Source organism: Limanda limanda, chromosome 13, assembly GCF_963576545.1.
Source record: "Limanda limanda chromosome 13, fLimLim1.1, whole genome shotgun sequence".
Taxonomy (NCBI): Eukaryota; Metazoa; Chordata; class Actinopteri; order Pleuronectiformes; family Pleuronectidae; genus Limanda; species Limanda limanda.
In genome coordinates, this window is record NC_083648.1 from 5,968,606 (window position 1) to 5,992,142 (window position 23,537).

Below are 23,537 nucleotides of genomic sequence, written 5' to 3' on the forward strand. Positions count from 1 at the left end.
ATGCTTTGATTTAGTTTTTTCTTATGGTAGAATATTAGGATCCAGATGATCCAGAGAGCTTACCTTGTCAGTCGACCTCCAGCTAGCACATTTTCTCACAGCTTCCCACATGGCCCAGGAAATCTTGTGTGCGTGTGTGTGTGTTTTTTATCAGAGAGCTTCCTCTCCACCAAATCCCTGTCTCTCACCGCCCGAGCTGCCAGCGCCGAGCGCCGCCCGGCTCCGCTAAGCCTCTCGCCGGCTTCCAGCGAGCACGGATAGAATAAATTAACAAAGCCAGATACAGCTGAAGCTCTTAGACACAAAATATTAGCATGGACATGAAATGAACCCACCACACAGGCAGCGCAGCTCTCCAGGCTCAGTGACCAGCAGAAGGTCGTGGGGACACAAATCCTCTGTGATGTGTGGGTTCAGGCTGAGATCGGTCTTCATTGCAAATCAGAGTTTGTGGCGAGATCTTATATCCAGCTGTTTGCTGAGATAAGGCTAAAAATAGTCGCATAAGGAGCTTTGGTCCCCGGAGGAAAAACATCCAGACTTATTTTTTCCCCTTGTGGATTAGGAGTGTTCCTCCTGACTGCAGGCACGGAGCATTGTGTTTGATGTTAGTCTGTGAGGTCTCAGGATCAGTTCATTTGCATTTATGAATGACAATGATGGGAAAACACAAAAAACAACAATTGTGCTGTAACTAGAAATATAAAAAAATCCTGGAAACGTCTCACATACAGAAGAAAAAGGACAGAAATCCAAAAAGTCAATAAACGATTCAATTAAAAACAAATGAGGGATATTGTAACGACACTAAGAAATAGAAAATAAATCAAAACATAATTTCCTGTGCCCACTTTTCTGCTACTTATTATAATCGTGGCTGAAGCCAAAAAAAACCCTCATTGTTTTCAGATCAGCTTCGTTCTGCTCCAGTATTTGATCCATTTCCAGAAGAGAAATGAACAAAAATAATAATTGGCCCCGACATAAACAAATTTAATCACAGGGAACAATAACAACACGTCTGAGACAACACGTCTCTGTTCTACGTTTATCTATAACCGAATGATTTGTCTTTCCAGTTTATCCGTGTCCGCTGTTCAGTGTCCGCTACAGAAAACCCCTCTTCGGAGAAACCGGTCACACGATCATGAACCTGCTGGCAGTAAGTCCTCTGTCCTCTCACGACCTCTGTCCTCTCCTGACCTCTGTCCTCTCACGACCTCTGTCCTCTCATGACCTCTGTCCTCTTCAAGGTTAAAGAGCTCTGATGTACAAGGTTTACAAATCACCTGCAATGCACGTGTAAAAATGGATTTGTGTACCAAGAGCAAAATGAATCATCCAGTTAAAAACCCAGTGTCCTTCGTTGATTCATTTCACTTATCTGTTCTTCTCCTCTTTCATTCTTCAGGACTTTCGTAACTACCAGTACACGCTGCCGGTGGTGAAGGGGCTGGTGGTGGACATGGAGGTGAGGAAGACGAGCATCAAGATCCCCAGCAACCGCTACAACGAGGTGAGCGTCCAGCGTCTGGTAGAAAAATGGTCACATTCACACCTGTAGTTTGGTTCAGTTCATTCAGATTGAGTTTTATAAATCTACCCTTTAGCTCTTCTGGACGGTTCCATTTTATTCTTACAAAGAAATTAAAAACTGTAAACAGGAAGCATCACGACTAATTTGACGGACAGTTTTTGTGATGTCATCTGACCCACATCTGCTGTGCCACAGGATCCACCTGGGAAAACAGAGCAGCATAATGAATTAGATTTTCCCAAGAACAAATATATTCAATTAACTGTGATGTAAAACAGAGAGAACCAGGAAAATCCTCAGGTTTCCTGGGAATGACTGAAATCTGCATCTGGATCTCATGCTATTGTTTTTCTTATTGTTGATGAACAAGTAGAAACATGTTTTGGGAGGAGTTGAAAATCAACATGGAAGCAAATCCAAAATTTTCCTTTTTATAAACTGGCTGTCCAGTGTTTTGTTGCACCAATAAAAAGAAAGAGACACCCTGAAAGTTAAAATTCTTCAATTCGAACATCATAACCATCTAGACATCGAGAGAAAACGCACATTTTTATTACCAGCACGACACGTTTCCACTACACAATCAAACCCTTCACCAGACTCATCACAACAGTGGAGGAGGGATTTCTAAGCTCATCTGAGGAGGTGATACGTGACAAACTCTCTGCAGCCGAGCGCCTGGCTGCCAAGTGGTTGTGACGCTGCCGCCTCGAGGGTGTGAATGAAATGTTCAACACAAGTGACACACACACACACACACCAGGCACCGTTTGGCAGAGAGGAGGAGGAGGAGGAGGAGGAGCTTGTGCTGCCAGTCGTAGTGTTTGGCTGCTCCTGGAGTAACAGATGGGAGTTCAGTGAAGAAGCGACCGTTTCCCAGCAGCTTGCAGACGAAGCTTCAGCGCAGCGAGTGGTGAAAGCTCCAGATTTTCAGTTTCATTTCTGACTCGCAAAGGACGGCGTCAAAGTGACACAGAGGGGAGGGGGTCGGGGGGGGATTTACACAAATTAATATGTGGGATCTTTCAACTATTGATATCCTCCCGTGTCAGTGTCTCTCTCCTCAGTCTGTCATCTCCCCCCCCCCCCCCCCACAGGGCGGATTAATCAGACACGGGTATGATCTGTCCTTGCAGCTGATGAAGGCCATGAACAAGTCCAACGAGCACGTGCTGGCCATGGGGGCGTGTTTCAACGACCGGGCCGACTCCCACCTGGTCTGCGTCCAGAACGACGACGGCAACTACCAGACGCAGGCGATCAGCATCCACCACCAGCCGCGCAAAGGTGCTACACAAACACACACTCCTCACATCCAGGACTTCCTCTGCTCTCCGTCTGGATTCTACTTCCTGTTACTTCCTCTGTTTCCCTCCTGACAGACTCAGGGTTATTAGTTCTCTTGTTTTGTCTGGTGTTGGTGCAGGTGCGGGTGAAGTGAGGTTGTTTATTCTGTGTGTTTGTGTGTTTTTTTTCCAGTGACCGGCGCCTGCTTCTTTGTGTTCAGTGGGGCGCTGAAAGCCTCGTCGGGCTTCTTGGCAAAGACCAGCATTGTGGAAGGTGAGACCTGTGACAACAAACGACAGGTCGGCCTCACAAAGGCTGAAATGATGGTGATGGAACTCGTGGTTAAACTTAACTTTGTCTTTTTCTTCCACCCGAAGACGGTGTGATGATCCAGATCACAGCCGAGACCATGGACACTCTACGGCAAGCCCTGAGGGACATGAAGGACTTCACCATCACGTGCGGTAAAGCCGACCAGGAGGAAAACCAGGAGCTGGTGCACGTCCAGTGGACGGAGGACGACCACAACTTCAACAAGGGGTGAGGACGGAAGGGAGGAGATTCTAAAATGTCCCACACAACTGAAGCGAAACCACCTTATTCACCACTTTGCTATAAAAACTCATTATGCACGCGAGTGGAAGCTCATAGACGTCAGTTCCCTTCATACACCTGATCATTCTGAGCAAGATCCAGGAATGAGAAATTGGTAAAAATGTTAAATAATTCTTTGCCATAATGTTAAAGTGAAAGAAATATCCAGGATCCTCCCCTTTGTTCAGGTCTGTGGCAAAGTTACATTGATTCTGTCTCATCCACCAAGTTTCCAGTAAATCAGTTCAGTAGTTTTTGTTTAACCCTGCTGACAAACAAATACATGTGTGTGTCTTGCTCAAGGGCACAAGGGTTCTGTCTTCTCACCTACGATTAAAAGCAAATGTTAAATCCAGTCTCATTGTGTGTTTTGAAAATCCAGTCTTGTTGTGTGTGTTCCAGTGTGATCAGTCCGATCGATGGAAAGTCGATGGAGTCCATCACCAGCGTCAAGATCTTCCACGGCTCCGAGTTCAAAGCCAACGGCAAAGTCATCCGCTGGACCGAGGTACGAGTCCGGGGGGTCGAGACCCTCAAGCTCTCCATGTTTCAGACGCTCCAGTGGAGAGAAGCTGCACAGATCTGATTCACCGTCCTGTTTGTCTGTGATTCCCTCAGGTCTTCTTCCTCCGGAGTGAAGACCAACCCAACGGTCTGAGCGACCCGGCCGACCACAGCCGCCTGACGGAGAACGTGGCGAGGGCGTTCTGCGTGGCGCTGTGTCCGCACCTCAAGCTGCTGAAGGAGGACGGCATGGCCAAACTGGGACTGAGGGTCACACTGGACTCGGATCAGGTAGGAGGACAGACACATCACACATAGGGTTGCAAAGGGGCGGAAAGTTTCCGGTAAATTTCTGGAAACTTTCCGGAAACTTTCCATGGGAAGTTTAGCTCGGGAATTTTGGGAATTTTGAAAAAAAAAAAAAAATACGGAAATTAAACTGTGAGCAATAAAAACATAATTCAAAACTCTATTTTAAAGATGTATGGAACGTTGAGTTTCAAGCCTCCACTGTGCATTCTTCCATCACATGCACAGATAATTCCCAGCATCCTTCACTCTACAGCAGGGCTATTGAGGCCTGCTGTAGAGTGAAGGACGAGTCAGGTAAGTTTCAATGATATTACTGGGGAAAATATATTAGCATGCTTATTGAGGATTGTTCATCTGTTCATTTTGCCTATTTCCATTCATTTATCCATCAATTGTAAAATATGTTTACAGACGATTCCAATTGTTTGGCTACCTATTTATATCTCTGGCATTGCATTAGTGTTTTTTTACAAACTTTTTTCTCATCTTATTCTACAGAACAATACCACGTGCACTCTCTCATGTGTGGAGACATTTCACCCCATCCAATGTAGAAGGAAAGGCTGTGTACATTAGCAAATACTGTGCAAAGACCTATGTTAAGAATGCCCCAACGATGCAGAAGCATATAGTCAAGTGCCCAAAGTTTCCTCAGGGCTCAAATCAGCCTAGGACAAAACAAAATGTTTAAATTTATGTCTGTATATGACAAGGTAAATACAGTTAGTATAAATTACCCACAACATTTCCAGTTTATTCCCGTCTATCCCGTTAATTCCCATGAAAAGTTTCCAACTTTGAATATTCCCGGAATTTTGCAACCCTAATCACACACACGTTTCAGTTCCTCTTCCAGTGTCTGTCTCACACCTGTCCTCCTCTCAGGTGGGCTACCTGGCAGGAAGTAACGGCCAGCCCCTCCTGCCTCAGTACCTCAGCGACCTGGACAGCGCTCTGATCCCCGTCATCCACAGCGGGGCGTGTCAGCTGAGCGAGGGTCCCGTGGTCATGGAGCTGGTCTTCTACATCCTGGAGATCATCTCCTAGAAGACGAATACGTCCCCACCTCCTCTTTCTTTCGTTTCTTTTTTTTTTTAAAACCTCCCGACACGTCTCACAGCCTCCGTCCCTCCGTCACCTCCTTTCAACTGTTTGCACTTAAAACGAGCCTGAAAACTGTGCCGTGCCAGGTGGGGTAGCATTCCTCAAGTCAAACCTATGCATCCCGCCGCCGCCGCCGCCCCCCCGCTGTGCCCCGGAGGTCACCTGGGGCCCGAGGCAGCTCCGTCACACTGGGTCCGTCCGGTGAAGTGCCTGATGAGGTGACCAGTACTTCCTTCCACATGTTAAGACAAATCAGTCTGATGGACCAGGCAGGTTCGATGACCACAGATACAGTGAAGAGGAGAGTAGAGCTATTAATAAAGACGCTACATCAGGAGAGAGAGAGAGGCAGAGGAATCACTTGATTCTGTTTTCGTTGGATATTTATTGTGTTTAGACGATGACGATCAGTTTCATCAAGAAGTTCAGGCCGTTGACAGGAAGTGATAAGAATCTGTGGATGTGCAGCAATAACATGGAAAGTTTGGAGATTCGTGTGTCGGTCTTAACAGCACAAAGTACGAACAACAGCTGGACTGATGTGGTTAATCAGTTTCCTGCAAAGTAAGACGAGAGGAAATAAAGTTTAATAAAGTGTAAAAAGTCCAGCCGGTCCTCAGAGGGACAGAAGAACCGAGAGGGAACCCTGGACCTTCAGCTGCATTCACACAAACTCCGTTCACTCTGCATCTTCCCTCCGGGTTGTGTTCACGTTTGTTTGTTTGTTGGTTTGTGCGTTAAAGCTTCACAGACGTGACACAACCGGAAAATAACAAGTTGATTCTCCGATTCGCTGATTTGTTCTCGCTGACGTCGCTTTATCTCTTTGACTCTTTGACTCTGGTTGGAAAGTTAATCAAATTATTTTGCTCTTTTTTTGAACTTGCAGAGTATTATTAGTACAGCAGAGTATTTTTGACGAGCTAGAGCTGATTTGCCGTCGCTTACGTTGAATCAGTATTAGAAGAGTAGGGTGTGGGGTTACTCTGTGTGTGTGTGTGTGTGTGTTTTCAAGACATATGACTTGTCTGTGTGTGTGACTGTGTGTGTGTGTGTGGACGGACCCCCTGTCTGACTCCAGCGTGGCGTTACTCAGCCTGAAGGCTCCTGATCAGGCCTCTGTAGCACGGATGCTCTTACGAGAGGAGTCGGGACTTATTTCTCTCTGGTCGCGTCACCAAGGAAACTACAAATCACCGGCTGAGGAGGGAGGAGGGGTCTCTGTGTGGTGGAGCAGATTACTTCTTCTTTTATTTAGATTTTTTTTTTTAGCCCCGTGGTTCTCAGTGCCTGCAGCAGCGATTCATCAACGAGGGGGAGAAAGGAAAAAACATCCCGGCTTCACCTCCTTAAGCTTTACTCATCAATCACCAGATGCTTTACTTCATGGACAAACGTGTCGACTGCTTGTACATATTTTTTTTGTAGGCAGAACAATCTCCAGAGATCCCACCGAGAGACAAGTATTACTGAAGTGACCGTGACACACTCGTCTGCTTTTTCAGCCCCGTTGTTCCGAAAGCAGTCGGCTCATGAAAAGGTTCCGATGCTTTATCCAGAAACTCAACGTGTACATAACCGGGGAAAAGACTTTTTAATCTCATCACAAATCATCAGCGCTCGGTGTTCGTCCGGATATAAAACCCCCCTCGAGTTATTTTAATCATACAAAGAGAAAAACTGTCGAAGATGTAAAGATGTATAAATATATAAAAAGTGTATTAAACTTGCAGAAGCAGTGCACTGGATTCTAAGCCATCTACAGGAGAGTGGAGGCAGGCGTCAGGGTCACTGCCACTGTGTTCTGGAACAGTTTCTCCAGGAGGAAGGAGAGTTTGGTGTTTGAAGATCTGGGGGGTTTCCTGCAAGATTGACTTCAAGCTGAATGTATCTCATCTCATATTTACTGCAGAAAAAAAACTCCTCATCCTTCCAAAAAATCCATGAAATCAGCAGCATCCTGCTTCCCGGAGTTTTCACGATTTAAAAAGTTGGCAGACCTGCGTTCGGAGCCGATCGGCGACGGCTCATCGTCGAGGCCGAGCTGCAGCTCCTCCCTCCGCCACATGGACCTGGAACAACAATCTAAAGAATGTATTCCTCCCGTTTCTGCTCGAATCCGCAAATTTTGTGTTTTGTTTTTTCTTTCCTTTTTCATTTCTCGCTAGACTAATCACCAAAAACCTCCTGAGCAGTCGTCCACCTGCATCACGTCATCGCAGCAGAGCCTCCACCTTCAGTCGGGCTAATGTCAAAGCCAGAAGGGGCTACGCAAAAAAACACGTACTGTTGTTTCAGCACGAGAGGTTTTTACTATCGGAGAAAATCAGTCTCCTCATCACAAGTGAGAATCAGACAATCACATGAAAACCTGCAGAAGAGCCGACGCGTAGAGCGGAAACTAGACCTGCGTTTGTTTATTAATCCATCCGAAGTATTTCACACGCCCACTGTAGCAAAGTTAACGTTGGTGGAAGCGGATTAAGAACCGCTCAGAGGTCAAAGGTCAGCAGTTCTGGGTTAATTCACTGTGATTATACCAGAGCTGTGAATCTGCGTCTTCACCGCGGGACGTTTTCATCGATTAGCGCAAATCAGGAGAAGAGACGTAAGGTTTTGTTTGTCAGGCTTCTCCCTGTTTCTGTTTTTTGATTGTTAATCTTTAGTTTTTTTTGCGTTATCCGACGTGTGCAATATGTCCTTGATCCAAAAAAAGGTGCAATTTGTTTGAAAAAGTAGCATTATTCTTATTATTTTGTCGTATTCAGTTGTTGCGATCCAAAACTAAACACTGCATGCAAACAGAAACACGCTTGAAAAACAGTGGAGAGTAAATCAACCGGTTTTGTGCTCGAGTTTGAGGACAAAACGTGAAAAACAATCCACTTCGTCACTGACTGGGTTTTGTTTCTTTTTTTTTTTTTTAAATTAACATTGGTCAAAATGTTTGAAGCCAAAAACCATGTACATGTTTTTCTTTACACTACAAATGTCAAAAAAAGTGGTCTTCATTAAAAAAAACTGTAGTATATGTACAATAAAAACTTATAGAAAATATAAATTGAGTGATATCTGTTAAGGCTCGATACATTTTCTTTACTTAACCAGACTTTTGGCAACAAGTTTTATAGATCATTCAAGTATTTTATCGATCATCTGATCTAAACTTCATCCCTCTGATCCTTGAACAAATAAAACCACAGAAAATAAAAGGATTGGTAACAGTGTTTTAATTATTTAGAACAAAGTGTTGAGTAGATTTCATGTCAGTTACACAGATTTATGATGTTTTACTAGAAAGTGCAGTAAATGACAGCGATAACAGAAATGTTGTGACCATGGTAACGGTTGATAACCGGATGATTTTGCCGACATTGAGCTAAAACTATTGGAAAATTAATTCACGTGGTCGATTCGGGATCTTTATTTCTTTTCTGCGTATTTCGTCAGCTTTTTCATTTCAAAGGTGGAAGTCGAGCTTTAAAGGGTCAGTTCACTCAAATTAAAGAAATATATTCTCAGGGTGTTAATTGGGACTCTTGTTTCTGGTCACCTGACTAATTCACGTGCAGTATTCGCTCGTCACCTGCTGCTGAGGGAAATGTTTTACTCTTTAGCTGCTAAAGACTTCACTCTGTTCACCGGCTCATCTCGAAGTTCTGCTTAGGAAGTGGAGGAACCAAAACAATGAGCTGAAGGAAGCTAAAGGTCACGTTTTCAATCCAGTTTCAAGTTGATCAAATATCTAGATTCAGTGAAATCCGCAGGAAACAAATACATTCATAGAAAGTTCTTCCTTTAAATGTGTATCCAATGGCAACAGGCTTATTTTATGTATTTTAAATTTTAGTGACACGATGGGCAGAAGCTAAATTCTTTAGTATCAAGTTTATCTTTTGTTACAGATCCCAGTGAAATAAGTGTATTTCTCCATCCCCCCCAAAAAAACAAACGACTTGCAAAATTAAGATGATTAACATTGAATAAATTCCAGTTGCTACATTTCCTCTTTGTAATCCGGGTGAACCGTCCCTTCAAGACGCCGACGGGTTTGTCTCAACATTCAGTTTCCACCACGTGAGAGAACTGATGCATAGTTTAGAAAAACAAATAGTTCCGGATCTTTTAAGAAGATGAGGAGCTCAACACTAACTTAAGATGACAGAACCCGTAGCCACGAGTTTTTAGAGTTTTTCACAAAGGGAGAAAGTGGAGAAGCGTCGCTGTCCTCCATCTTCCTTCAAAGTCACGAAATAACGAATCTGTTCAAACCTTTGTTTCGCAGATTTGTGCTGTAAACAAACATGTCAGTCTAACACAACTAAAGCAACTAAATCAGTGAAAGGTGACAACAGGGAGTGCGGTCTGTAAAATAACTGTTAAATAATCGTACCTCTTCCTTGGCTTGCTCCTGTAGAACATGTGTAATGTCGCTGCTTCACTGAGAAGCGGAGGAGCAGTGTGGGGAAATAAAGAAGAACCCTGACGACTCACACACACACATGAACCCGTCGTGTCGTAGCAGGTTTGGCAGCTAAAGGCGATTTCAAATATGCAGGATTTTACAGCAACAGTGATTACTTTGGTATTAGTGCATAGGTGCAGTTCTAGATACCAGAGCTGTATAATATGAAGAATATGAACACATTCTTTTTCTCTCTATTATATTAACTATAGTCGGGCAGCAGGATCAGGGGGGGGGCTCGACACTGAGCCCGGGACACGCTGCCGTCCTCCAGCAGGAGGAGGGACACGAGGTCAAGCCGACCCTCTGTGAACCGCTCTGCTCGTGTCTGGCTAATGTGCAAACGTTTTTTTTTGTGTGTGTGTTTTTTTTTTGTGAAAAGAGCCACGTTGTTCTGCGTCTGAACAACAGAGCGTTCGTCTCTCTTCACCTCCTCTGAGTGTTTCTGAGGGAGAGATACAGACATTATCAGTCATTTAAATTCAATACACTTTACACTATACAATTTGTATGTCTGTACCATCATAATTACCTGTATCCTGTGAGTTATCTTTAATTCTGTAGCTTTTTCTAAACGACAACCTTTGGATTTAAAAAAGAAACAAATCAACATCAGCAGTTTAACACAGTGGGAGGTTTGTCTTCTGTGAGTGTGTTGAGTGTTAACCTGGGACTTGTCGATCACCAGCCAGCGCTCGGTGCTCGACTGCATGTCCTGGCCGCTCAGAGGCTCCCGCATGCGGATCTTCACCTCCACACGACCTCCTGTGTGTTTACGACCGTCCATCACCTGACGGGAGAAACACAGCAGACTGAGAATCGACTAAATATTAAACACATTCCAGATTTGTTCTGTGTCTTTCTCCAAAGCTATTTTTGTCTTTTTTTCGTTTTCCATCTCCGTGCCGCTCACCTCTACGATTTCCCTGATTTCGCTCTGGGACTCCAGCTTGTCCAGCTTCACGTGGGCCGTCCCAATCGGCTTGTCGCTCCGGAGGAAACCTCTGAGATCAACACACGACATCATCGTCACTGTCACAGCCTCTACGTGGTGAGAGCGAGCGAGAGAGAGAGAGAGAGAGAGACTCACCCTTTGTGCAGCAGCTCCAGTTTGAAGCCTTTGGACGTCAGCACCCTCCTGAAGATGCGGTTGTTGCGGTTGATTGTCAGCGTGAAGCTCTGGTTGTAATCTGGTGGGAAGAGATGACGGATTAAGAGGCGGAGCAGAACTGCAGAGCTTCAGAGAAACCAAAGATTGCCGAAAACAGATTTAATCCCATCGTAAACTTAAAGTCTCACCTGGAGAGTTTGTGTTCTTGATGACGGATGTTTTGTGTTTCTGCGGCTGCTCCTGGTCACGACACAACAACACAAACAAACAGAATCATTGGTGTGTAAAGGTCTCAGGCGCCTGTGGACACTGTGACTAGAAGCTAGGGTTTGAATTTCTTACGCTGCTCGGGTACGGGAAGTCAAACTTCACATACGCGTCCAGGTCGTTGGTTTGGATTCCTGAGGGAAGAAGAAACTTTTCATTTCCCAGTATCAGACCTGGATGTTTCCCACTGAGCCTCTGTGAACACGTTGGAGTGTGACGGTGTGTGGACTGATCTTCTTACCACTCGGTGCTGGAAGATTCATTCCTTTCACGATGACGACAACCATGTCAGTGCTGCTCAGCTCGGGAAATATCCTGAAAGGGACGAAGGGAAAGACGTTACCTCAAAACGTTATTTCACCAAACACATCAGGACTAAATCAGATGTTTTGAACTTGAGCAGAATGAAGTTGATGTCAGAGTGAGTGAAGCTGCTCACCTGGCCGTGTGAAACGACCTCTGCTCAAAGTGATGCTTGGGAGGAGGCAGACCCCGCGACTGAGCCAGCTTCAGGACCTCCAGGCTCTTCTTACAACTGTCCGCCATCTTCTCAAACCTGGAGGACACAGACAGACACACACACACACACACACACACACACACAGACAGAAGTTGTCAGCTGACGCCACAACCTGTTTTTTTTCACTTTATAACATCAAGCTAGGCATTAATACGGTTTAAATGAAGTTAAACTTTACAGCTGAGCTTGGAGTTTCTATTTTAAACCTGATGGAATGAAAACTGTTGAGTCTTACTTTGTAGTTTCGGAGATGTTCCCCAGGTGCGTGAACTGTTTGGAGTGAGTCATACATTTCTAAAAGGAGGAAGAGCCAGAAGAAATCTCCGTGTTCACAAACAGGAAACAGGAAACAAACCTCTGAAAATTCATTTAGAAACTAAATATATCTATGTCTTCTGGGAAATATTCGGTTTTATCATTTGTTTGAGACTTGATGACAATGAACGTCAGGTCAGTTGTAGCTTTATAAACCTTATTTATATGTTTGTTTTTCATGATTATTTGTATCATTTTTCCTGATGTTCCTGTTTACTTCCTTATTTTCTACAACCATTTATCACAAAATCAAGATTGTAAGATTAATGAGCTTTTTAGCTTCTCCAATGTCAAAAATGAATTCTGGTCAAAAAGGCAAAACTTTTTTTTCAGTAATAGTAGATGTTTACTTAAAAATGTATCTTGGTAAAGGAAATCTGTATAATCTTTGTAATGTTTCAGTCGTACTCCTGCAGTTTTACCTCGTGCTGCTCTTTGAGGATCTTGGCCAGTTGTGTGTACACCGGCTCGGTTTTCTCTGAGCCCTGAACGTCGCTGTGATGCACCAGGATGAAGTCCTCGTCTTCATCACCAGGGGGCGACGGCACCTACAGGCCCAGCACAGACAGACTCAGTCAGTTAGATTTTGCTCATTAGTCCAGGCAAAGTAGCGTTTTACGACCGACTAATTGTAAAATAATTTTTTTCAGCATAGATCATTTCTATGAGGTGTCCATGAAACGTAACATTTTTTGTATTACAAGTTTCTTTTGAAATGAATTTGACAAGCACATGAGCTCCACACTTATTGAATATGTCCTAATTTGCATAGGCAAACACCATTCATATGTATTACAAATACATACATAAATTCATTTTCAAAGAAACTTGTAATACAAAAAATGTTACGTTTCATGGTTACTTTCATTTTGTAAAGTTTCATTTTGATAGGAGTAAAGGAAAAAAATAGTCTTTTTGGGGTGTATTGTTGCCGGGCCTTATATGCACACATTGATGAGAATTAAACCTATTTCCTCAACTACGATTTCTTAGGACTTTTAGTATGTTGTTCTGGACACCTCATAGAAATAATCTATGCTGAAAAAAATTCTTTTACAATTACTTCTATTTTTGGCTCCAAAATGGGTTACTTTGCCTGGACTACATATGCAGCTGAAATTATGAGCTGGACCCATTTCTACTGTATCAGGATGTAATCTGCCACTAACAGAGGGAGTCTCTCAGCTCACCGTGCTGATGTCCACAGACTTCCCGCTGCGTGCCGCCTCGATCATGGGCTCAAAGCCCTTGGCGGTGCGGAGGAAACTCTTGGCCTGATCCAGGTCGTTCTTCTGCTTCGCAATCAGAGCGGCCTTCAGGTACTGCTTCTTCCGACCCTCCAGGAACTCCAGCTGCTGAACCCCTGGGGGTCAAAGACAGAAAATCAAGGGTTAAAGATTTAAGCTGTATTTGCAGAAATGAGAATATCAGCTGTCTCACTCTGAGGAGTTAACCTGGTAGCTTTTATTAATCATCAATCAATCGTAAAAATCGCAACTTCTGACACTGACCTGTTGGGGAGATTCCTTCTCTTGCAGTGGATCTGTCAGGAGAAGCTGAAGGAGTCCTCTTCCGTCCCTGACCTGCGGTGGGGACGTCTAACGATGGTTTCTTTGTCTCTTCTGGAACAGCCGACTTCGACTGAACATGGAAAAAACACTGTATCAGCACTTTACTTACATAAAAAGAATAATAATGAAAAAAATAATCATAGAAAGCTGAATTTCACCTCTTCTTCTTTCTCCTCATCCTCATCTTCCTCTGGAGGTTCGGCTGAATCTGCATCAACGATCTTACTGGCCGCCTCCAGAGCCGCGACAAATCTGTGCTCAGCCGCTGAAGCTCTCTGGCCTGGGATTGGAGGAAATCCTGAAAAATAAAAAGCAAAACGCTCATTCTGACAGTTTGTGTTGTTATAAATTTTAAGTGACACTCCTGGATTACAATGCAAATCTAATTTCACTCAGAGCCTCGTGACGGGTCTCACCAGGGGGAACCGGCAGCTCGTCAAAGTCCACAGGTTTTCCTGCTTTGTGAGTTCGGATGGCGCTCTGGTATTGCTGCAGGGACAGAGACGTGAAAAGGTTTAAAACAACAGTGTTAATGCAACAAGATATTAATTATTTAAAGTATTTGCAGGATTAATTTGTCAAAAATACACCATGAATGATGGTCGGGTGGCCTGTCACGCTCAAATGACATCACACATCAGTCAGTGGTTTGTGAGCTGCTGCTTTGAAGCCTCGACTTTGATATTTGGCGCCATTGTGGTCTTTTGAACCCAGAAGTAACCATTTGGGAGGAGCAGGGGGTGGAGCTTGACTCAGTGCACGCCCACCTAAACCTGCGACCTGAGCCCATTGGACGCCACTAGCTATCAATCACGGCATACAGTGCTTTATGGTCTATTTCACTCTAAATGGGACCATGATATATACAAAGAACATGATGCTGTTTTTGAAGAAGACTTTAAACTAGAGATTGAGACCAGACATATGTTCTAGGGAAATGCTTACTGATGTTATAAATCAACTGAGTCCTTTTTTCTTCTACTTCTATAGAAGCTGACTTCTGTAAAAACCAGTGGCGTCCCCCTCTGCTGGTCATTTGAGATAATACAGGTTTAAGGCACAATCCTTTTTTAGATACAGTCAATGCTCACACTAAAATAGGAAAAATAATATATAAGTACAGGAAGGTTAGATGTTGTTAAATGAATTTTAAATATTGTTTATTTTGTCCTTTTAATTGACATTTGATAATATAATTTGTTTGCTCTCCAATAGTTTTAACATCATTATAAACCATCGAACTTTGTCTTTATTGTGATGATGAAACAGGAAGACAAACGAGAGACGTAAGGGGAGAGGGAGAGGAGGACATCCACCTCACTCTCAGTACCTTGGCGATGCGGTCGTGCATCCGGGCCTTGCGGTCGTCTCCAGCGGCTTTAGCCTGAGCCGACGCCTCCACGTACTTGGCTCGTCTCTGCTCCAGAGCCTCCAGCACGTCTCTGGGAGGCGCAGGGACGGACGAGGCTGCAGCGGCTGCGGGACAACAATGTCCAACTTCAAATAGTTCTTCAGTGACGTGTGTTGTTTGGTTTTGAGATTTTACATCATTCTTGATCAACGTTTTGGTGAAAATGTTGTTTCTCAGAAGCTCCTACATACGTGATGTGATGAGGAAATTTAAAACAATCCTGCCCGACAGGTCCAACAGGAAGTTAAGACCCTGAAGGAACTCACTGTGAAACATGTGGTTTACAAATGTTGAAATTCTAATTGTTACCTGGAAGTGCAGCCGCTGGTTGGGTGACCTGTGTGTTTGGACCTGAGGTCTGTTCCTTCACTGGAAGGGAGGTTCCTCCTGAACCTTCAGCACAACAACATGAGATGTCAAATACAAATAGCTGCTGCAGGCGTCTGTTCACAATAAATACTTTGAATGAATATATACTTTGATTTATCTTAATGTAAGTTTTAAATATTTTCTATTTATATTAAAAGAAGCCAAATCCATTATTTAAAAAGCATCTTAAACCAACATGACTTGTTTTTGTATCCTTCCTGTTAATCAGCATTTAAATTCTATCATTAAAACCATTATATGAATAAGGTTCCTCACCCTGTCCTGGAGATGGAGGGAGGCCGCTCAGGTCGACTTCTTGTCCTTTCTCCAACGCCTCGATCACTGCATCGAACCTCTGCAGCAAAACCATAAGAATCCAAACAGTGTCAGACATAATGACGCCTTTGTCAGCGACCACATTGTGGGAATGCTTCACATACTCGAGAGAAAAGTCCTGCAGGCAGAATGTGTAGCAACAGACTGAACAAACAATGATGATGTGGGATAATCGCATTTAAAATGTCAACATTGGCAAATTGATGACCTTTGATTTGGTTTAGTTTGATGACAAGAACATGTTTTTAAACAGGAGCAAGACGTTAAATCTGAAATCAGGTTAATAAACAGTTTATTTCCTGTAACAGAATATGAATCTGCTTAGTTAAATGGTTTAAATGCAGGAACAAGACGTTATAATCTGCATTTAGCTCAAAGTGATACAGAATAAATCGATACATTTAATTTAATTTAAAAGAGAAATACAATGGTGATTTATTAAGTAATTAATTTCCCTTTGTGCTGTTGTTTCCTGACATTGTGTTAAAACCATTAGTGATTAAAATTGTACATGTTTATACCAAGGTTACTCTCGAATATCAAATAAAATGAAACTTTGATGGACAACCAATTTGGCCTCTTTTGGGCTAACAAAACAAAAACAAATAAAGTAGGTGTGCTGCTCACCTTGCCGGTCTTGAAGTAAAGTTTCGCTTGCTCCAGGTCCCCCTGCTTCTTGGCTCTTAGAGCGGCCATCTTGAATTCGCTCTGCCTTTCCAGCAGCAGCGCCTTGGTCGCCGCGGTCGCTGTGGAATCGCGGACGAGAAACGCACAACAACAATTACCACAGTGAGAGACCACATTCATCACATATTCCAGTAGAAGACACCCCCTCCATTTAAGACACTGTGACTCCAAGCCACGAGATTCAAACTAAATACAAATTGAAAAGAAAACTTAAGGTACGAGAATAAATTCCTCTAAATGTGTCACAATATCAATTCATACACAATAACACAGGACAGAGGTTGTGCTGTGGTTTAACTGTTGCACTAAGATAAGGGGGAAAGGGGTGTTTCCTGATTTAACAGACTATTCAAAGCTTACTTCCCCTAAAAAACGCTTATTAAATATGATAATAATAACTTATATAACTAATACGTATAATAATAACCACATTAACTGATATGAGTGTCTAATGAAAGACAGACTGACCAGCTGTCTGACCGGATTGCGACACCAGAGCAGGTTCCTCTGTCTGCTCCTCTGGAGACGGGACGCTGCTCAGATGGGACGGGGGGGCGGAGGACCACTGCTTCTCGTCACTGGTTGGCGTGACGACCTCTGGTGCAGCAGGCGATGGCGTAGTGGCGTCCGACTCCTCCGACTGATCTGGAGATTCGGGACTCGATGGTACAGGGGGCGCAGGTCGTGCAGGAACAGCGGGAGGAGGGGCGTCTCTCTGGGCTCCAGTGGCGACAGGGGGGGGGATTTCTGCCTCGTCCACAGGCCTCCCCCTTTTCAACCCAGCCAGCATCGCCTCCAGAGTCTGAGAGCGACAGTAACAGTCAGTGAGGTGGAAAAACAGAGGAAAATAACTTAATGTGTAATAAATAAACCAGTTCAGCACAGACAAGGAAAACCAAAGTGGGCACAAATTATATAAGCACTTTATTTCATCAAAATGAGGATTAGAGAATTGATTTAAAAGACGACAAACAGCATAAAAGTATCTGAATATCCAGGGAATAAACAGTGTGATCAGTCAAATGGACACGAACACACAAGCAGACGCTGTGTTTTCACAGGTCTGAAGCTTTAAGCCTGTTAAATGCTGCTCAGATCAGTTAAATACAATCTGTAGATCTGACTGAGAAGTTGCTTTCCATCTTAAAAACTGGGTTTCAAGTGTAATTTACAGTGAAGTTCCAGATAAAAGTAATGTGCTGTATGTAAAGACATGTGTGGTTTATGTCTTAACTCCTCCACCAGATATGAAAACTTATTTTCCACTCAGCTACATGATACAGGATATTATACTGGTCAGACAATTCTGAAACTGAAACCAAACCCGCGATTAAAAACCACCACAATCCCAGATCTCGACATTTGAATCTGCTGACAATGCAGAGTGTTGATCTTTAGTTTCTATTACAAACGAAACAAAACAAATCTTTCCATCCCAAAAGGATTATTCAAACAAGCTGTATTGATTGTAAATATCACACATATAACTTATTTGATTCTCTTCTAACTGTGTTACATGTCTACTTTGGTCCAAGAGGTGAAAGAAAGCTTGTCTAAATAGCTCAAGATGGATAATAACTTTGAGATTGCAGCAATCAACGTGGGAACATTTTGGATAAACGTAATATCAGCTTTTCCATTTATAGTCACAGCAAATAACCTTCTGATATTTACGTATATCTTCAGCTTACATTCTTAAGGGTCTGTAGAATAACTTATGGAAGAAACTTGGTAAACAGACAGTATTGATCTGTTACACAACAACTCATCGGGCAGTCGTCTCACCCACCTTCAGACCGCGATTGAACCTCCGCACTTTCGAGGTCTCTCCTGCGATCTTGGCGTTGTGTGAGGCCGTCTTGTACATGCATATCCTCTCCTCTAGGTGGCCCTCTAGGCCGCCCGGGGCCAATGACATCTTTACTTCCTGCTGCTTCACAAGAGAAAGCACAAGACAAGTCATCGGTCGGTGCAAAACTGAGGCTGAGAATGGAAAGTATTTGTCAGCGATGAATAATACAAAGAAAATACAGTAATAACGACAATTTATGCATATCTATCTATATGTGTGTGCGTGTGTCCTGTTGTGTTACCAGCAGACAAATGATTCTACTGACATGCATAGAGCGGTGTGTGCGTCATACCTGCGCTGGTGCAGACTCTTGTGTTGCAGCTTCAGAGAGATCAGTGGTGGTAGAAGATGAGGAAACAGTTGCTACATCCTCAGCTTCCTCCTCACCCACCACTTCCTGTAGCTCCGCCTGAGGAGGAGAAATACGACGACTGATCAAAAGCCAACTTTCATTGTTCTTATTAAAGGACGTATGATTTAAACAATAAACAAAACTACATCAATATAAAAATCCTGAATCTTGTGTCTGCAATTGTGTCAACTGCAAAACTGACCGAAAGATGGCATCACATAGATAGATAGATAGATAGATAGATAGATAGATAGATAGATAGATAGATAGATAGATAGATAGATAGATAGATAGATAGATAGATAGATAGATAGATAGATAGATAGATAGATAGATAGATAGATAGATAGATAGATAGATAGATAGATAGATAGATAGATAGATAGATAGATAGATAGATAGATAGATAGATAGATAGATAGATAGATAGATAGATAGATAGATAGATAGATAGATAGATAGATAGATAGATAGATAGATAGATAGATAGATAGATAGATAGATAGATAGATAGATAGATAGATAGATAGATAGATAGATAGATAGATAGATAGATAGATAGATAGATAGATAGATAGATAGATAGATAGATAGATAGATAGATAGATAGAGTACTTTATTCATCCCCGAAGGGAAATTAAGTTGTCATAGCAGCCGGTATATTTGAATAAAATAAAATAAAATAAAATAAAATAAAATAAAATAAAATAAAATAAAATAAAATAAAATAAAATAAAATAAAATAAAATAAAATAAAATAAAATAAAATAAAATAAAATAAAATAAAATAAAATAAAATAAAATAAAATAAAATAAAATAAAATAAAATAAAATAAAATAAAATAAATATAATAATAAATACTATGATTGAGTATCTACTTTTTAATGTATGTGAACCTTGACTTTATTGATTCACAACGAGTGTGTCGAGGCATCAGCGTAGAAGAGTTAAAACCTCATCCAAGGCCGAACGGTTGCCACAGAAACCACATTTAAATCCACGAGATCCAGGTTGTTATTTTGGATCTGCAGCACACTCACAGATTCATCTGACTTGTTTTCCTCCAGTTCCATGAATCGTTCTCTGAGGAATCTGTGAAAACGTTTCTGTCACTGCAACGTTAATAAATGTGGAATAAAAAAAAATATGATCTGGATCCACACCCACATATAATGGGCTCTTGCTTGGGTCAGGCTCCGCCCCTCCACACAATTTCCTGGAACACTGCAAACTCACAAACAGTCATGACGACAGGAAACTGTTCGGTTTCGTTTTTACTGGATTAACTTCACCATGAATAAAACATATTTTTTGGACACTTAGTGACGCGTGCTTCCGGGTCGCGTAATATTTGTGAAGCGTGTAACGAACGCTTGTATTGATGACGTAAGTGGTGACGTACAAAGCCTTGCGAGCCGGCCGTACCGGAAATGGTTCGCGCGTATTGCGTGCGAATCGAAATATAAGCGGCAGCGAAACGCATGCCCCCCCTTCACATTTTGCGGTCTTAGGACTTATTTGCGCGGTTTGAAAACGCATCTAAAACCCAGCACTGTAAAAAAGTTGTAATTTTTGAATAAAAATTGATAAAATGTCCATATTTTACGTGTTAAATGTTACAAGTTACACAAGCACATTCACATCACAACCCTCGGCCCAATTTGATTCCACTTTCCCTTTTGACCCCGCCATTGTATCATAAAGACAGACACCATATTAATAAGTTCATAATTCATGTATTGGCATCACAAACATCATTCAATCATTTATTCAATTCAAAGCGTCACGCACCAAAGCCATGGTGTCATTATAATCACTATATATTTATTGTCCACTTGATGGCGCAGTAGAGCAGATGAAGCACCAAGCTTCAGCCCATGAGTTGAATTACAACAATTGGATTGAAAGTTTTAATGCAACATGAAGCTTCGTGTCGCCATCCCTGTTGGACACCAGGTTAATGGAGCTATATTAATTTATTTCACTGTAAAACATGCGTCTGATAAAAGACCTTCCACTCCAGACGGGTTGAAATCCAAAACAGACGAATATGCACAAACACTAACCAACAGATCTTCGTCATCTTCCAAGTCATCATCGTCATCCACATCTCTCATGCACGCGTCGGCCATCCTAGCGATGTCGTCCATGGGCAGAGGGGCTGCGACACAAAGACACCGTTGTAAATATATCCAGACGAGTTTATGCGTGACAGCACGTATCACATGACATGATACTTAATACTAGATTACACAGTCGAGTCGTTAGAGGAAACCACAAACGAGCAGGTCAAAGAATCTGCAGAGACATGTCGGGGCAGGAGTTTGTCTCATTATATTCTATACCAGGGGTTTTCAACCGGGGGTCCGCGACCCATTTCCAGATTACTCTTGAATATCGTGAAAAATATATATAATAAGAAAAGTATAATATAAAGGTGCTGGTGATCATAAATTTAAACTTAAATAGGCCTCAATTGTTTGTGTTATATTGTATGATTATCATTTGTGACATATTCTGCATTACTTTGTCATCTTCCCTCTTCAGTTGTAGCCCCAGTTTATGTTGATTGTTATTGATCCCAGTTACTTTAACATTCTCTCAACATGTCAGCTACATGTCTGTACATTTAAGTCATGAACGTTATATATTGATGTTCATATGGTTCTGAGATGCAGTACAACTACAAACTGCATTTTAATTTTGTTTCCAATTCTTCAGCACTGAAAATCAACCGTTTTTGTTGTTTTTACACAGATTTTTCTAGATTTGTTTGAGGTTTTTAAATAAAACCAACATGGAAAACCAAATGTTAAAACTTCCTTCTATCCACATGCACACAGGCACGCACACTTAGGCACGAGCACGCGAAGGCACATCAGTGGGCCGCGGATTACTTTCTCGGCAGAATGGTGGTCCCTGGGACGAAACCAGTTGAAAACCCCTGTTCTATACAACCAAAAGTATGTGGGTTATGCTGTGTTTGGTAATGTTATACTTCATGTTATACTTCATTTGACTAGGCTGATATATCAGACAATATTTGCTTATTGATGCAGATACATGGCTGTGCATGGTTAGCGGTTGTGTACTTTTAAAATCAGCCTGGAAATACATGTCAGCCTTTTCAATCTCTCAAATATCAATATCAGACCAATGTGAAGCTTAATTGGATCAGAGGCTTTCGAATGTAAATAGTCCGATCATGTCTAAAAGGTAGAATCATAACCAGTGCACTCACTCTTGCCCTTCTGCTTGGCTCTCCCTCTCACAGCGGCTTTTTCTCCAGTGATGGATGCGAGTTCGGCCTCCAAGTCTGAGTCGTCCAGATTCTCCTCCAGACCCATCATCTCCTCAGGGTCCATGAACAGACCCATCTGAAACCAGCAGAACATCTACTTCACTGCCTCCCTGGATTTAGAGTACATTTCCTTTTACTCAAGTACTTTTTTAGGTGATTTTTTACCTTGGATATACATGTCTTCTATTATATCCTACTTTATACTTATAATTCACAATATTTCTGAGGGACATATTGCATTTTAACTGCATAATATTAAGCTGGCTGATATAGTTCATAGTTATATGAAATCTTTTAAAATACAATGGTTAAGGGCAGAGGATGTCACACCTTGTTAAGGAGAGAGGTTGTTCCTTCATTTGTTTGTATCTTAGCAGATGTGTTGCAGATGTTAGTTGTTATCTCAGCAATTGTGTTACAGTTGTTAGTTTGTGTCTCAGCAGATGTGTTACAAATGTTGGTTTGCATTTCAGAAGATGTGTTACAGATGCTAGTTGTTATCTCAGCAATTGTGTTGCAGATGTTAGTTTGTGTCCCAGCAGATATGTTACAGTTGTTAGTTTGTATCTCAGCAGATGTGTTACAGTTGTTAGTTTGCATCTCAGAAGATGTGTTACAGATGTTAGTTGATATCTCAGCAATTGTTATACAGTTGTTGTTTTGTATCTCAGCAGATATGTTACAGTTGTTAGTTTGTATCTCAGCAGATGTGATACAGTTGTTGGTTTGTATCTCAGCAGATGTGTTACAGATGTTAGTTTGTGTCTCAGCAGATGTGTTACAGATGTTAGTTTGCATCTCAGAAGATGTGTTACAGATGTTAGTTGTTATCTCAGCAATTGTGTTACAGATGTTAATTTTCTGTCCCAGCAGATATGTTACAGTTGTTAGCTTGTGTCTCAGCAGATGTGTTACAAATGTTGGGTTGTGTCTCAGCAGATGTGTTACAGTTGTTAGTTTGTGTCCAAGCAGATACGTTACAGTTGTTAGTTTGTATCTCAGCAGATGTGCTACAGTTGTTGTTTTGTATCTCAGCAAATGTGTTACAGTTGTTAGTTTGTGTCTCAGCAGATGTGTTACAGATGTGTTACCTGTCTGGCTGCAGCAGCGCCCTTGCCTCTGGGCTGAGGTGCTTTCTTCTTCTTGGCAAACATGTTGTTGTTGTTGTTGTGTTGTTGTTGTTGTTGTGTCACCAGCCCCTCCGTGACTCTGCAGTGTTTCCAAACGACCCCTGAGACACCGACACCGGGGGGATCAGACCTCGAGCTGCACTGTGCCTGAAGTCATGTGCTCGGCTGTCAGGTGGCTCCTCCAAACAGACAGCGAGCAGCCAGCTGACGTTAGCTCCGCGGGCTAGCCGTTAGCTTAGCCTCACTTCCTGGAGGGGGGGGGGAGTTGAGCTGTGAGTGACGTGTCGTGCGTCGAGCTGAGTGACGCGGGGTGAGGGGGGGGGGGTCGTGACCCAGACTGATCCGGGGTCAGCAGCGGGAGCGAGTTTACCTGCACGTCCTCATCCGAGAGTCTTCTTCACCTCCTCATCCGCCTCAGCGACATGGTGCTGGGGCTCCGGTGCGCATGCGCAGATGGAGGCGCGGTCCCTGGGTTGTGACTCCCAGGCAGAGACTGACTCCCACAATAAAA

At 42.6% G+C, this 23,537-nt stretch overlaps 2 protein-coding genes across 6 annotated transcripts in view; one reads left to right on the forward strand and one right to left on the reverse strand.

The window, feature by feature from the left end:
* Positions 1-8,399, forward strand: part of zfyve9a (zinc finger, FYVE domain containing 9a) — a 28,086-nt gene extending 19,687 nt beyond the window's left edge. For all 3 annotated transcript variants that reach the window (XM_061084192.1, XM_061084193.1, XM_061084194.1), the window contains 8 exons: positions 1,080-1,162; positions 1,412-1,516; positions 2,674-2,824; positions 3,017-3,097; positions 3,202-3,364; positions 3,821-3,926; positions 4,037-4,213; positions 5,120-8,399. In XM_061084192.1, coding sequence (XP_060940175.1) covers positions 1,080-1,162; positions 1,412-1,516; positions 2,674-2,824; positions 3,017-3,097; positions 3,202-3,364; positions 3,821-3,926; positions 4,037-4,213; positions 5,120-5,281 — 1,028 coding nt within the window. In that variant the 3' untranslated portion in view covers positions 5,282-8,399. The remainder of the gene's footprint in view (positions 1-1,079; positions 1,163-1,411; positions 1,517-2,673; positions 2,825-3,016; positions 3,098-3,201; positions 3,365-3,820; positions 3,927-4,036; positions 4,214-5,119) is intronic.
* A 152-nt stretch (positions 8,400-8,551) lies between these two features.
* Positions 8,552-23,451, reverse strand: cc2d1b (coiled-coil and C2 domain containing 1B). 3 transcript variants are annotated; one of them, XM_061084203.1, is made up of 26 exons: positions 23,397-23,451; positions 22,988-23,274; positions 21,837-21,972; positions 20,662-20,756; positions 18,535-18,651; positions 18,180-18,320; positions 16,859-17,192; positions 16,331-16,449; positions 15,644-15,722; positions 15,308-15,391; positions 14,918-15,063; positions 14,004-14,076; positions 13,746-13,885; positions 13,528-13,657; positions 13,207-13,379; positions 12,439-12,564; positions 11,937-11,995; positions 11,621-11,737; positions 11,423-11,496; positions 11,257-11,315; positions 11,103-11,154; positions 10,894-10,993; positions 10,717-10,807; positions 10,471-10,593; positions 10,336-10,385; positions 8,552-10,248 (listed from the first exon to the last, which is right to left on the reverse strand). In XM_061084203.1, the coding sequence occupies exons 2-25, from the start codon at positions 23,048-23,050 to the stop codon at positions 10,374-10,376; spliced, it is 2,643 nt and encodes an 880-aa protein (XP_060940186.1). In that variant the 5' UTR covers positions 23,051-23,274; positions 23,397-23,451; the 3' UTR covers positions 8,552-10,248; positions 10,336-10,373. The 3 variants fall into 3 exon arrangements, with proteins under 3 accessions (XP_060940186.1, XP_060940184.1, XP_060940185.1); XM_061084201.1 differs by having other exon boundaries at positions 18,180-18,323; XM_061084202.1 differs by lacking the exon at positions 23,397-23,451 and having other exon boundaries at positions 18,180-18,323; positions 22,988-23,297.
* Between the last annotated feature and the right edge of the window lie 86 nt (positions 23,452-23,537).